Raw genomic sequence first — 14830 nt, 5'->3', positions numbered from 1 at the left:
ACATTCGTCTTAAGCCTTCATCAACTTGAATTAGCCGCAAACAGCCACTTCTAATTAAGCGTTATTCTGCATTCGTAAGTTAATACGTTTTAATTAATCTTGTCCATCAACCTCCCCCTACGAGGCCTTGAAAAATGACGACGTAGCATGCAAACGCTGTAAGATTTTGGAGGCGGCCGAGGGTTCTGGCTCTCTCATGCTAATCACACACTAATTAATGATTCGAAATGAGGTTTAATTATTGTCCCAAGATTGCTGTATGAATAGCAGCTTAATGCGGAGTGATGGCATGAGGGGACGCAATGTACGACAGTGTGGATTTAATGGAAAATGAAATGAAACTCCCAGACTGGACTGGACAGTGATTGGCCACACGCATAGAGAGGACAAAAAGACGCGTGAGTGTTTATGCTCATACTTTTAATGTATCACAATGAGCAAGAAACATACTTGATGAAATATTTTCAAAGGAGTATATTCAATTACCATCTACAATCAACTTAACTAGGACAACAAGGTTTTGTGACAAAAGTTTTTTTTCTTTAAAAGTCTGAAGTTCCATGTGGTAGTATGTATGTTAGTCTCCATGTCATTTGGTACAGTTTTGGAAATCCTCATCATATAATTACAGTAACAAAAAAGCTAACAAGACTACAGTATAGAAAAGACATCAAGAACAACATTTTTGGTTTAACTTGCTCTTTTTTGTACATTGCAAGGCTGTTTTTTTTTTTTTACCCTTGGTTGGGTTACCAGGAGCCACTGAGCCTGTCTGTGAGGCTCGAAGGAGGAATAACTCGAGAACAAAAAAAAGGAAGAAATAAAAAAGAGATAGGATTTAAAAAACAAAAAAAAAAGGAAAAATAAAATTAAACAACACTGTGGCACTAGGAGTCACAAAGGGAACAGGGAGCTCCAGGAAATAGTTCATCTTTGAAACTGGAGCAAATGGTTTTTGTTTGGTTGTTTGTTAGTTTGGTTGTTAATTTTGGTTGATTTGCTTTTTCGTGTGTGTGTATGTGTGTGTACATGTGTGTCAACTGCTTCCTCAAGAATGACAGCCAAGAAACACCCCCCTCCTGTTTGTGTACTGTCTTTTGTTGGTTTGAGAGGGATGGGGATTGGTTGGCTCCGTGACGGGGCGGGGTCAGTCCTTCGTCTGACTGGATCGTGCCGTCTGTCAATCAGCTCGACAGGCGGGAGGAAGTACAAAAAAAAAAAAAAAAAAGTAACACCATGAACCGGGAAAAAAGAGGCCAAGTTTTGTGTCCGTTCCCGTTCAGAAGTGACCAGAATGTCCGTCCAAGCAGAAGCAGTAGTGACGTGAGCGTGTGAGGCAGGAGGAGGCGGCTTCCGCCACTGGAGTTCAGCGTCTGTCCGAGGTTTTGGCCCTCCGTTTGCGCCATTGTCCACTGGTTCCAGAGTCCGTCCCCATTGGAGAATCAAATGAACGACGAGATGCCAGCGCCACTCCTGCCCAAAGCCTTGAGCTCCCACGCACAGTTTCGGTGCAGCCGCAGCCTCCAAAGTTTTCCCAGAGTTCATTTCTTCGTTTTTCCTTCTTTGCCATTTCAAACAAAAAAAGCCGATGTCTTCTGTTCTAAATATATCTATATTTGTATACTTTTTTCGTTTCACAGTGGGCAAAAGGATGACATACAGAAAAAAAAAATCCTCTTTGCTTCCTCTCTTTGCAAAATGTCCACCAAGAATAAGATATAAAATCAAGTATCCCAATGTGTTTCGACGTATCTCAGCTGTGTGATGTGCCACAATAAATACACAATTACAGGGTTTTGTTTTTAAAATTTCATTTTAACTGCATTAAGCTTTGGCCACATTCATTTCAAAATAAGAGCTGCTCAGTGCTTCAGCAAGACCACCCCCCCCCATGATATCTCCTTATTGTCACTTCGTCATCTGATTTGCCATCTTGCCAACTTTGCAGTTCAACACGTTTTGGTGTCAAATTAAGATGTGTAACATAAAACGAAAAACGATGCTGGTTCATATACCAAACACACACACACACACACACACAAACACACAGGCAGGTAAACATACATACAGTCCATGCTGGCTAACTCAGCAGTGAGGGCCTTGATGCCCCCTCACCAGAAAGCAGAGGAACAAAGACGACTTTGGAGAGAAACGTAACGCTATTACACCATAAAGTGGCCAGGTCATAGGATTTCAAATAAAAAAAAGATGTCAAACAAAAGTGATTGGATTTTAAAGCTGGTGCTAAAACATTAATTTATGTGAAGAAAAAAATAATATACAAACAAGTTTAATCACATTAGAAATAGTTGAATATATGAAAATAATACATGTTTTACATTATTTGAAAATGAACTAAAGGAGGAGCATTCAAAATAATCTGTACAACATCAGAGTTTTGAAAAAAAAATCATATAAACAATATTTTAGATAAAGAGTGGCAAGCTTGCAGACCAAATCTACCCAATTTCAATAGCATGCGCAAGTAGAAACACCAAATGACATTGCTTTGCAAGACGTAACACTTTAAACACACTTTTGAGTTTGCAGCAATGTATTAATTAAGTCCAAATACACTTGCTATACAATTGTGGCCAAAAAGCAGTTATTCACAAATTGAAATATACCATGTATATTTTGGAGAGGAAAATTAAAATAAATCGTTAATGTCTTTTTTGGATAAAGGTGGGCGTGTTTAAGTAAAGCGTTTTTTCTTGGAGTGGCCGAACTCTTTGGACACAAAGGTATTATAAACACCTCTTGACCATCCAAAATATCTCCTACCATACAAAAACAGGGGGCATCTTCAAAAAATCTCTTCCTTTTCAGTCTTACAATGCTTTGGAATGAAGACGTCCTTTGATAACCTGTAATTGACATTTCATGCATGAAAATGGTTAAACGCCCTGCAGAAACCTGGGGCAAGTCCCGACCTGATTTCCCAGGATGGGAGGCTGACACTCCAGACTTTGCAAAACAGCCATTATTTCCTTCTGAGACTTGTTACACACTGAGAGGCGTGATGACACTCAACCTGTGACACACAGGTACCCGATGTATTATGTACATTTTTGGTAAACCACTTTTACTTGGTCTAATTCAAGTGAGCATCATCCTTGGATGACTGCAGGGAATCTCAAAGCTCCCTGTACCACGGCTTGAAAAGGAGGGAACAGAGTGGTGATGTTCAGCAAACCCACTACGGCAACTTTACACAACAGCTTACAGTCACCTTAGAAATGAGATCAAATAGAAGAGTATAAAAAGAAAGGAACTAGGACCAGTCCTTGCTTAAGAAAAAAACAAAAGATGCAGATATGATATTTGGAATGCACTATTCTTTACAAACATCATTGGTTTTAAAGATTGGTCTTTAAAAAAAATAAATAAAATTAAAGATAAAAAAGAGAACAAATAATCGGCCAAAATGTCCTTTGGAACATATATTCACAGTCTTCAAAGTTCCGTTTTTGCAAGGAGGAGAAGAAAAAAAAAGTCGCAGAGGCAGGGAAATGGTTTATTGGTGGTTGTTTTTTTTTCCTTTTTCATTAAAGCTTAGCCAAAAAAGCAAAATGAGCATGCATCTAGGTATTCTTCTTTTCAAAATCTACATTAGCAGCAAAACATATGTCCTCAAAGACCAGACCTTTTACATTTCTTAAAAAAAAAAAAGAAAAAGAAAAGTGTGATAAAACTGAACAAAGAGCTTTGTAACCTCTATCTTACAAACTGCAATGGCTCTAGAACATTGCTACTCCACAATGCAAGGACGAGGGCCCTTTTTTGGTTTTTGGTATTCTTGGTATTTTGTGTAAGAAAAGCCACCTGTCTGCTTGCAAAGAAGCAAAAACGGCAACTCTGATGCGTACTCCTTTATTTTTAAAACTTAGTTTTCTTTCCTTTAAAAACAGCAACAAATTCTCAAGTATAAAGAAGCCTCTTATCTTATCTTTATGCACCAATGGTGAAAGTGTTTTGTCTTTGGATTTTCTTTTTGTTTTAAAGCGTGAGAATTATTATTATTATTATTCTTTTAAAATTTCATATATGAAACCAACAAAACAAAAAAAAATAATAAAAAATAAAGCCATAAACAGATGGCAGCCACACAATGACAACAAAGATCCGCTTTGTAGTGAATGAGGAGAAGTAACTACCTCTGTATCTACAAATGCAGGAATAGAAGAAAGGAAAGAAAAATAAAACTAAACAGGGCATATAGAGACAGAAAGACATTGGAGAGTGCACAAAGGTAACAAAAACTGAATCAAAATTCTCTTCTCTCTTTTTTTGGTTGGATCCACACCAACACAAAAGACAGAAAACCGCTTCTGAACGAAGGGAACCTGCCTTGTCAGTTATTGGCAGTTGGGTGAACACAGGCCAAGAAGGTAAGAAAAAGACGGAAATAAAGTATAGGTCAGTTACTGCTCCTTAATCTAGTCTATTGGAATGACCAAGACAACATCAAATGAAGCGCCTTAATGTTGGACAATACAAAAGCTAAATGTACACAAAGATATTTCGATCTACCATACTGTTTAAATTCATTTCCAATGCAACAATCTACTTAACATCAAAATGTTTATATCTATCATAAATACAGAAAGTTTTCTTCTTAAAAAAAATCTTTATACCCCCCACCAACAAGTCTGCAATGCTCTTTGTGTCTGGGTAAAGAGGGATTGTGAAAAATCCTCTTAAAAGAATTGAACTTGTGTAAAAACCATTAAAGCCATTCAGCTACCTTTTTTGAATGCCCAGAAAGCTATGCCTTCAAATGAATATCACTATTTTTGAACACTTTCTGCCTTTAAAATGAATGTAAAAAACCCATAAATGTTAGGAACAAAACGTTAAGCAAAATAATGGGTTTCTGTAACAGAAAGAAAACGTGAGCTGTTGACCTGAGAATAAAATAGACATTACATCATTCGTTTTACTTTAGCAAGCCATTGGTATTTGAATGCTTAGATAGCAAGAAAACTGTACGACTATTCTCCCATACAGCACATACTGGCTTAATGTCACTGTGCTATTAATTGAAAATATTTCTTTAAAGGAGGGACAGCTTTGTACTTTGTTAAAAGGGAGTAGGGCATTTCAACAACTTTAAAGAGGCAGTCCATTGCTATACAGCATTCCTCTATATTCCAAAATGTAACTGCAGTGATCCTCTCTGTTTATATATATGTATATAATATAGATTTATATAGATATATATATTTTTTGAGTTGAAAAACAAAAACCAGCATGTTGATATGGGAAAACAATCCACTAACATTAAAATTTTTGGTTACAAGCTTTGGAATTGCAGTTAGTCTTTACACACTTTTTTTCTGAAATTTGTTTGTATGCTTTTAAACATTTTAACATTGCTGCTTTTTTGTATTTTTCTTTTGTGTTTTACTTTTTTTTGTCTTTTACATTTTTTTTTTTACCATTGTCCATCATTGAAAGCTCTTTTACAATCTGATGGAGTCTGTTCCTACGCTAGCAAGGTTACTACTACAACTACTACTGTCTTTGAGACAGACGGGCTGCGACTCCTCCGATGTCCTGCCCAGCCTGTCGGCTGACTTCTGACTGCTGTCAGAGTCCGACTCGTCCGAAAAGACGTCTGTTGGTATCGAGGTCTGAACCCCTGAGGTGCTCAATGAACTTGAGGTAACCATTGAAGGTGAGGATACTGGAGGAAACGACGTAGAAGGAGTGGCATTGGTCTTCCCAGATAAAGCTCTGGAAAAGGGGGCCTGGGGCCAGGGTTTGCTGGCTGCTGTGGTGTTGAGCGGGGTGGCGGCGGAGGAAGAGGAGGAGCACGAGGATGAGGAGACGGAAGATGGCGTGGCGGCTGATGTGGTTGGTGGGGGCGACGGGGTGCTGTTTGGGTGAGTGGCAGGCTGCGAGGTAGATGCGGTGTTAGGATCGGGGAAGCAGGCTGAAGAGTGAGGTAATAAACTAGTAGCGTGCTCTTTGGCATTTCTGGCTGATTGCTTGATTGTTCTGTGTTTGTGCAAGGCCGACCCCAGGTGTTGACTAAGTGCTTTGTCCCCATCCAGTGTGGTTTCGCAGGCCAGACAGTCATAAAGGCTGCCCTCAGCTGAGCTGCTGGGGACACGAAGCAACATCTCTTGCAGGTTTGCCACAGACTGACCAAAAAAGCATATCGACTTCAGGTGGTTGATAGCCGCCTCCTCCTTCTTAAAGACAGCTTGACACTTGCGGCACGCCAGCCGGTACTGAACTTTGGGGACAATGTACTGGTCAAGAAGGGGGTCTGCACCTTTGCCATCTATCTCATGCTGCTCAGTGGGTAGATTATTGTGGGAGGAAGAGGAAGAATTATCAGCTCGGGACGCGCCTCTCTGCTCCTCCGACTTAACCGGTTCTTTGGCAGATTCCTTTCGGTCCCCCGAGGACTGGGTGGAAACTGGGTTTTGGCTTGATTTCGGTTGTTGGATCTGCTGAAGCTGTCGCTGCTGCTGCTGCAGTGCCTCCTGAAGGCTCTGCTGATATTGCTGGTAATGCTGGAGCAGGGAACCTGGGGACAGCCCCATCAGAGCTTGCGATAAAGCTGGGTTGTAAGGAAACAGACTCTCCATGCCATACATTGGTTGAAGGTATCCACCTTGGAGAGCGCCAGGTATCTGAGGGGTGTAATAGGGAGAGAAGCCAGGCATGAAGTAGGGAAGAAACTGACTGGTGAGCAGAGCAGTGGGATCAGATGCCAAAGCAGCCTGCAGAGCCTGGAGTTGAGCAGGATCAACAACGTACTCCATCCCTGGAGTTGGCATTGAAGTGGCTGGAACGGCCGCATCTGGCTTCTCTTTTTTAGCACTGGCAGCTGACGTGGAAGGTGCTGGAGTGCCTCCAGTGGATGATGGTGTAGAAGGCTTCTCTCCTTTCTCTTTCGCTTTCTCCTTCTCTCGCGACCTGTCAGCATCACGCTCTTTGTGGGTTTCGGCTCGTGAGCCTGAATGTGGGTTTGCAGATGTAGATGTGGAACTAGATGTAGATGTAGATGATGAGTGAGCAAAGGAGGTGGTGGCTTGGGTTGGGCTTGATGAGGCCAAGGAAGAGGAAGCAGCTGGCTTGTTGGGTAGACCAGACGTGGGGAGACTTGGTGAAGGAACACTGGCACCAGGCATGTTCAGGAGGTTTGGAGGTTTTGGAGGAGTTAAAGCTAGAACACAAGAAAACATATTAATATTTCTGTCTTAATTACAACTAATTCATAATGAAAAACAATACTGTGCACTGTGAAAATCAATCATACCTGTGTTTGATGAGCTAAACCCTGGCAATGATGGGCTACCAACCCCTGGTAACAGAACAGGTGGTATCCCTTGCAGGTTTGAGTAGGCAGACTGAAGATTCATGGCTTGTAGAGCAGGGCTGTCAAACATCCCTTGCTGCTGCATTGCCTGCTGCTGTGCTAGGCCTAAGACCTCATTGGCTTTCTTGATGCGATCCATTTCCTGCTGGGCCATCAGCTGGCGAACAGTGGCCGGGTCAAAGTACTCTTTCTCCTTGTCAAGCTGGCTTCCAATTGTATCCTTCACCTTGGATATGTGTTGCTGCGAGAAGATGTGGTCTCGAATCGAAAGACGGGCACTGTATTTTACACCACACAAGGAGCACTCTGTTTTCGGTCCCTCATAGGATGTCTGGTTGATGCCAAAGTGCTTAGCCATACTGAGCTTAGCTTTCTTTTCTTTGGCACGAGCATTCTGGAACCACACTTGTACCACTCTCTTTGGAAGTCCAATGTCATTGCCTAGCACCTCACACTCCAGCATGGTGGGGGTCCGGTAGTCATTGAAACATGATTTGAGCACCTTCAGCTGGAGGTTAGTCATCTGTGTACGGAAGCGCTTTTGGCCAGGCCTGTCTCCACTGTCAATGCTTCTACTGCCAGATGCTCCAGGGCTGGGCGAACAGGGGTCAGCCAAACTCGAGGTCTCACTGTAATCCACGAGGGCCTCGTTTTCAAAGTCTTTAGCATGGAAACTTGTTGCGGGGCTCACAAGTCCTGAGGACATCTGGTCATCGTTCTCAATGGAGGGTGCAGTGCCCCCTGACTTGGAGAGGAAGTCACTGCTGTTGCGGCCATGTTTTGTGTCAGCACTGTCATTGTCAGCATTGGCCTCATCACCTGTTGTGGTGTCAGTGATGGCTGTATTCACAGAGGAACAGTCATCGTTGTCAAGTTTGCTTGGGTCAAAGCTCATATTAACCGAGGATATGGTTGGGCTTTCAAAGTCCTCCATCCCCTCCACTTTTATGGAGGTTGGACTCAAGAGAGCCCTGGGAGACAAATCCATGCTTTTGCTCACTGGTGACAAAGAAGAACACTGCCCATCACTGTTGATAGAAGGAGCAAGCTGGGTGTAGCTCGAAATATCCAAAGGATCCATTTTGAGCTGCATTCCCTCTTGTTCAGGTAGCATGCTGGGGAGGACAAGGTTGTAGCCGGCACGTTTAGCTTCATGCCAGTGACGTGAACGAATGTGCGCTTCTAAAGCTGTTTTTGCTTTGAACAGGGCACGACAGAAAGGACATCGGCGGTGCGCTTGAGCTGGTCCAACAGCTCTGAACTGACCTTTTCTTTCCCTAGCTCTAGTGTTCTGAAACCACACTTGAACAACTCTTTTCTTGAGCCCGACCTCATGGGCAATGTGGTCTAGCATTTTGCGTGTAGGGTTGGAATCAAGAAGATACTTCTGGTAAAGAATCTCTAGCTGCTCCGGTGTTATGGTGGTTCGGAGGCGCTTGTCCCGTTGTGGCTCTTCCCCACTGTTGGTGCTGTCATTTTCACCTGGACTGGTGCCTGCTTTCTCCTCCAACTTTCTCTTCAGGGAATTCATGGTAGAAGTGGGTGTTGAGGGAGAGGTGGCAGAGCTGGTAGGTATTTGTGGAATGGCTCCAGAGAGGAGTTGACCAGCCAGGAGGGGATTGCTGGGATCAAACAGCATAAATGGCATGTCAAGTGGGCGATCAAGAAACTGAGGGTGGATAAACTGGTTTTGCACAGTAAGGAAGTGAAGCTGCTGGTGCTCCTGCCAGTGCTCAAACGATGGGAAACCAAGCTTGCACTGTTCACATTGGTATGGAATCATCTGCTGTGCCAGCTGCTGCTGTGAGGCTGAAGACAGGAGAGGATTGAGTGCCAAGGTGGTCTGCGAGGTTGAATGACCACTCTGTGACTGGTGCTGGGAGATGGAGGGCGATGAAAGCTTTGCATTCTTTGGTGTCATCTGAGCCTTCTCCTCTCTACTGGGTCTCTGTTGCTGAATTTCAGATACATGTGAATTCTCTTGTTTCACAGTAATCTGGTTGTCTCTGGCATCTAAGGATGTTTCAGCAGGATGTTTAGCCTTATCATCAAATGAGTTGGATGTGTTTGCTGTTGTTGCCTCATCCTTCTCTGATGTCACATGAGAGAATGCTGAGCCTGAAGGGGGAAGAGGGCAGAGGCTTGAGGAGGAGGGCATTGGGGTATGACCAGAAGACCCAGATGGGGTAAAGTACTCATGAGAAAGGTCAAGTGAATCTTCATTTTGGCTGTCATACTGTCCCTCTTCATCTTCATCTTTGTAACAGAGCTTCTTTTGGTGCTTGATAAGATCAAATATACGCTGAAAAACCAGGCTGCATTTCTTGCACTGGTAGTTCAAGTTGTTAGTACGGATGTAGCGGTCATTGGAGAGCTCACGACGTTCTCCATCTTTTCCACCATCTCCTTGGTTCTCATAATTCTTACGAGCTTTCTGTCGGGCATTCTGGAACCATACGACAATGACCCGTGTTGGCAGGCTTAGCAGGTTAGAGAGTTGTTCAAATTCATCATCTTTGGGGTAAGCATTGGCATCAAAGAAGTCTTGTAATACTCTAAGTTGGTAATCTGTGAACCTGGTCCTGGAAGACCTTTTGCTTCCATAGCTCTCATGCTTTTGGGGTTCGGGTGATGGTGGCTTTGAATCAATTCTGGAATCCTCTAGGGTGGTGGTTGGTGGGTTGTTGAAATTATATGGAGAGTCCTTGTTGCGCTGACGTTCTTTGAAAAGGGTGTTACGGAACCAGTGCTTGATGACTTTCTGAGGAAGTCCTGACTTGTCTGCCATCTCTTTAATTTGATCTTCATTTGGGGAGTTGTTGATGTCAAAATACTGCCGTAGGACCCTGAGCTGGTCATCTGTAATTCGTGTGCGGGGTCTCTTGTTCTGCTGTTGTTGTAACATGGCTGGGGTAAGCTGCTGCTGGTAGAGCTGGGCCAAATCAGTGGCAAGTCCTTGCTCCACAGATGGCAGCTGAGAGGGAATTTGAGAAGGTAAAGACTGGATGGACATGGGTTGCATCATTAGTGGGGAGAACAGTGGAAGATCCATTGGCATGGGAATCTGAGCCATTGGAACACTGGGCTGTGGTGTTGGTACAGTTGGAGGAGTAAGAGCTGGAGCAGACACAGGAATGTTTGGTGTGGGAGCTCTTTGTGGTGGTGGTGGGGGAGGAGGTGGAGGAGGAGGTGGAGGAGCAGTCTCAGGTGTTTGAGGTCTCAATGGATACAACTTGTCATATTGCTCTCTGTATTCCTTAGCAAACCTTTCTAATGATCTAAATGGAAAGAATGCTTGATGTATGTGCTCTTGATGACTCTTAAGGATCAAGATGTTTGAGAAAAGCTTGCCACATTCTTCACACTCCAGCTTCTCTAAGCCCTCAACTGGATCCACTACTCTGCTGATTGAATTTAGCCCAGTTCCAGTTGATCCTGACTTTTTCTGTGCCTTCTGTTTGTTTTCATTGTACTGAATCACCAATTCAAATCCAAAATTTTCCAAAAGGGCCTTGGTGGCATTTCCACGTGCATCTGAGGCAATCCTAGGTGGAGGAAAGCCAGTGTCATGGTTCATGGTAAGTGTGGTCTGAGACAGCTCTTTCTTCTCTTTGGATTTCATGTTGTCTGTGGCATCTTTGGAGGATGACTCCTCTGTCCTATCATTCAAATCCCTGTCCTTTGGAAGGTCTTTATCTTTGTCATTAACTTGTGACTTTGGTTTTTTGTCCATTGAATGTGAAAGTGATGCATTCTGCTGAAGTAGAGCCATCTGGCCTGAGGCTTGCTGGGCTTGGTGCTGCAAGTGATGGTGCATCAGCTGTTGCTGAAGACAACTTTGTTGGGTTGAGTTCTTTTGCTCTTCAAGTAGGGCAGCAGCGGTTCCACTCAGGCTAAGAGGAGAGCTGTTAATCTCTGGGTTCAACTGAAACTCTGCACCAGGGATGTAGAAGGGAAAGAGCAGTTGCTGCTGCTGCAAGGGTAAAAGAGCATCTGTTGTCATTGGGAAGTGCTGGAGAAGAGGGTTGAAGAGCTGAGACTGAATAAGTGCAGCTTGCTGCTGAAGCTCTTGCTGAAGCTGGGCTTGCGCCTGGGCCTGGGCCAATTGCTGTTGCTGCTGAAGCTGCTGTTGATGGCCTCTGGCAGACAACATCTCTGCAAATTTCTTCTTTTTCATATCATGGTTCTCCGAGGGAGATGAATGAAGGGAAGAGTTACCCAGGCTTTCTATGCTGTGGGACTGGTTCAAGTGGTTGCCTCCTAGGATGCTTTGTACTGTCTGAACTCCAGCTGAAGAGTTACTGCTGTTATTCGAAGTTGTTGTAGAGTTGGTGGTTGGAATGGGGCTGGAAGTAGAAGTGCTTAGAGAGGAGCCCCCTCCGCTTAAGCCAGTAGTGCTGACGTTAGTGGAACTGCCTCCAGCAGCCTCAAGCTTGGCAGCTCGTGCCTTGGTCTGATGGAGGACAGATCGCATGTGTATCTCCAGTGTGGAACTCTGGCTGTATGCCACATTGCAAGTGCTGCATTTGAAAGGTTTGTTGTCAGGGCTGCTGGTGGGCTCTGGCTGGCCAGTGGTGGATTCCTGCAGAGCACGTTTGACCTTGTGCAAGTGTGAGACAGAGTTGTAATGCACAAGTAGGATGTTCTTCTGTGTGAAGGACTCTTTACAAACGGTACATTTGAAAGGACGGGAAGGATCTAGAAACTTCTCCATGGTGAAGTTTGGACCTTTCCTGAATGGCAAGGCTCGTTTAGGCTCAGATCCAGAATCCTCTTGCAAGGAACCAGAGTCACTGCCTGTGGGACTTTGCTTCTCTTCTGGATCACTGTCCTCTGCTTCCTTTTCATCCTCTCCAAAGCTGATCTGATCTTCTCCTAGAGATGGATCACCCATGACCATTAGGTCACCATTCATAAGTAATCCTCCATAAAGTTGCTGAATGTCAGCTTCACTCAGCTCCAAGTGACTGGTTTCCAGGTGCTTCTTTAAGGCCTGTAGAGTTCTAAAGCTTCGCTGACATAGGCAGCACATAGTAGCTGCCCTGATGACATGGTACTGGGAGTGAAGCTGCAGCTTCTCCACAGTCTTGAAGGCAAGGCTACACTGGTTGCAGCGGTACTTGTAGACATGCCGGTCAGAGACAGGTAACTGTGGCCTTTTGTTGTGGACCTCATTGAAGTGCATCTGGAGGGAGTTGGAGGACTTGAAGACCTGGTTACAACCTTTTTTCCAACACAGGAAACCAGTGGCATCTTCTTTCCCAGACTGTTCATCTAGAGGTGATTTCCGGGATTCAATCACATCTGTAGACAATGGAACTCCTCTCTCTGGCTCAGCATCTGGGGTCTCTGACAAAATAAGAATAGAATAGATACTATTTAATACATGTATAAATTAAAGTGTGTTCTATACACCATTTAACAGTAATGAGGTATAATAATTACATAAAGAACATAAATAAAAAATTAGATTTCACCAACCTCTCAGTTTTTTTATGTCGTCACCACTGGCGTTTGCCATTGACTGAGGGTTGTTTTTTGCTTCCCTTTCCGAACCAGGGATTGGTATGAACATGCTTGCTGGCAGTACTTCTGTAGGTGCCACCTGGAGAATAAAAGACAAGGTGTGTCCCGTGTTAATTACAGGTCCACTTTCAGTGACAATCTCTTTAAATGAATACCAACGTGTTCAGTTTCTTCATTAAAATGCACCAAGCACTTGCATGCTGAGAGTATCAAATAGGTTTTCACTTTAATGTTGCGGACGATATTTTTTGTCAAGTAAGTAAAATATAGATGAATAGATGAACAGGTAAGCAGAATGACAATCAGTCTCTCTTTCTCGCTTAACTTTTGGGCACACACAATATAACAATATTGTTTCTATTATACTGGTAAGCCCTGGAATTTGCACTTTGATCACTGTCAGTGTTTTTGTCATGTGCATGGAAACCTTTGCTACAGCCAATTAGTGTGATGGGCTCAGAAGACTACCTTGGCCAACTGAAAAACCTTATTGGGGAGCCTAATTAAAAGATTCCTCCTCCTTGAAAAAGTCCCATTCTCATAGTGTTAATGGATTACCTTATCAATGTAAGCAGGCATTTCTGCAGTGTATGTAGAACACTGGTAACTAGGCTTCATATTGAAAGCAAAAGAGTGCATGATGCATTTGTGTCTATATCGTCTTGATGGTTTGCTCATTTATTAATTAGTACATGTCTAGCGGTGATTAATATTGATTTAAAAAGTAAAGAAATGCAGGTAGGATTCGTATGCTCTCAGAAGGCTGAAGTCAATCACGTGTGAATGACAGCACCCTCCCAACACGGCGAATGCCTACTCCCTGTATTTTTTTGCTCTGCTTTCTCCTTCTCCCTCTCTCTTTCTAAAAAAAGACAACAATTCATCAAATACTCTCATTAAGCAGCTCCTATTTAACAATAATCAGTGATTGAGATTGGAAGGGGCCGGGGGATGAGGCACTGTCTGCTTCACCTTCCTTCAATTAACTCCCCAAACAGAATAATCAGCTTCACTCCCTATGCCGCATTTCAATTCACAAACCCCAGCCCACACTCTTACCACACCCCCACCCTTCTCACAACTGCATCTGGGTCCTTCTATAAATGAGGACTAATCCTCTGTCTCAATCTTCCACTCACTCTCTTCTTCAAAGAACACCCTTCATCACTGTATTTACCATCATCACCGCCATTCTACAGTCAGAGTTTCCGCGGGTCCTTAAAATTTGGGTTGGATTTCGAAATTGATTTTTCAAAAAATTAAGGCCTTAAATATCATAAAAAATATAAAATTACTAGCAAGGCTTAAATCCAAATTTAAAAGTTTTTAAAAAATACTGCATAATCAATAAATGTATTTAGCAGTAACCTCTAAATAATTCGGTGAATTTCTAGTGTGTGTTTTGTATTTCTGTGTATGAGATCAGAATCCAACGTTGGTGGACGTGTTATGAGAGAGGGAATTCTCCTTATATTAAACATTTCTCTGATATTACTGAATATATAGCGTTAATAGTGCAACAACATGAGGCTACATGACAAATATGTATTAGCACAAAAAAAAATCCCATTTGCATCTTGCAGTTGTGTCCAGCAGTGCCCTCACAGTGTCTGCCGAGAAAAACTCTGGCCCTTGGACAAATGTAGTTGACGACCCAGATGAAGGGTCTTAAATTTAATGAAAGTGCCCTTAAAAAGGCCTTTAAAAGTCTTAGAATTTGTCTTCCTTAAACCTGCAGAAACCCTGTACGCTGTAAAGTATTTTACCTGGACAAAGACTACACAGTTATGTGCTAAGCGTGCTACATAACAGTCACAGTGCATAAAATGATATAAATAAACAGCTGCTGAATCTGTCTTGGGGCCCTCTGTTCTCTGATTCTGTAGGCCATAGTTACTTGGGCTTTGAATAAATCCTATTAATTTCAGCCAGTGGCACTGTTCGGCTAATGAACAATTAAGAGCGTAT

At 43.1% G+C, this 14830-nt stretch overlaps 1 protein-coding gene across 1 annotated transcript in view; it reads right to left on the bottom strand.

Annotated features, from left to right (window-relative positions):
• Nucleotides 1-399: 399 nt before the first annotated feature.
• Nucleotides 400-14830, bottom strand: part of zfhx3b (zinc finger homeobox 3b) — a 119506-nt gene continuing 105075 nt past the window's right edge. Inside the window, 3 exon segments of the mRNA XM_028955857.1 lie at nucleotides 400-7183; nucleotides 7277-12685; nucleotides 12818-12941. Of these exon segments, the coding sequence (XP_028811690.1) occupies nucleotides 5466-7183; nucleotides 7277-12685; nucleotides 12818-12941 (7251 nt within the window). The 3' untranslated portion in view covers nucleotides 400-5465.

Source organism: Denticeps clupeoides, chromosome 16 (genome assembly GCF_900700375.1).
Source record: "Denticeps clupeoides chromosome 16, fDenClu1.1, whole genome shotgun sequence".
Lineage (NCBI taxonomy): Eukaryota > Metazoa > Chordata > Actinopteri > Clupeiformes > Denticipitidae > Denticeps > Denticeps clupeoides.
This window is presented reverse-complemented; position numbering and strand designations above follow the sequence as displayed.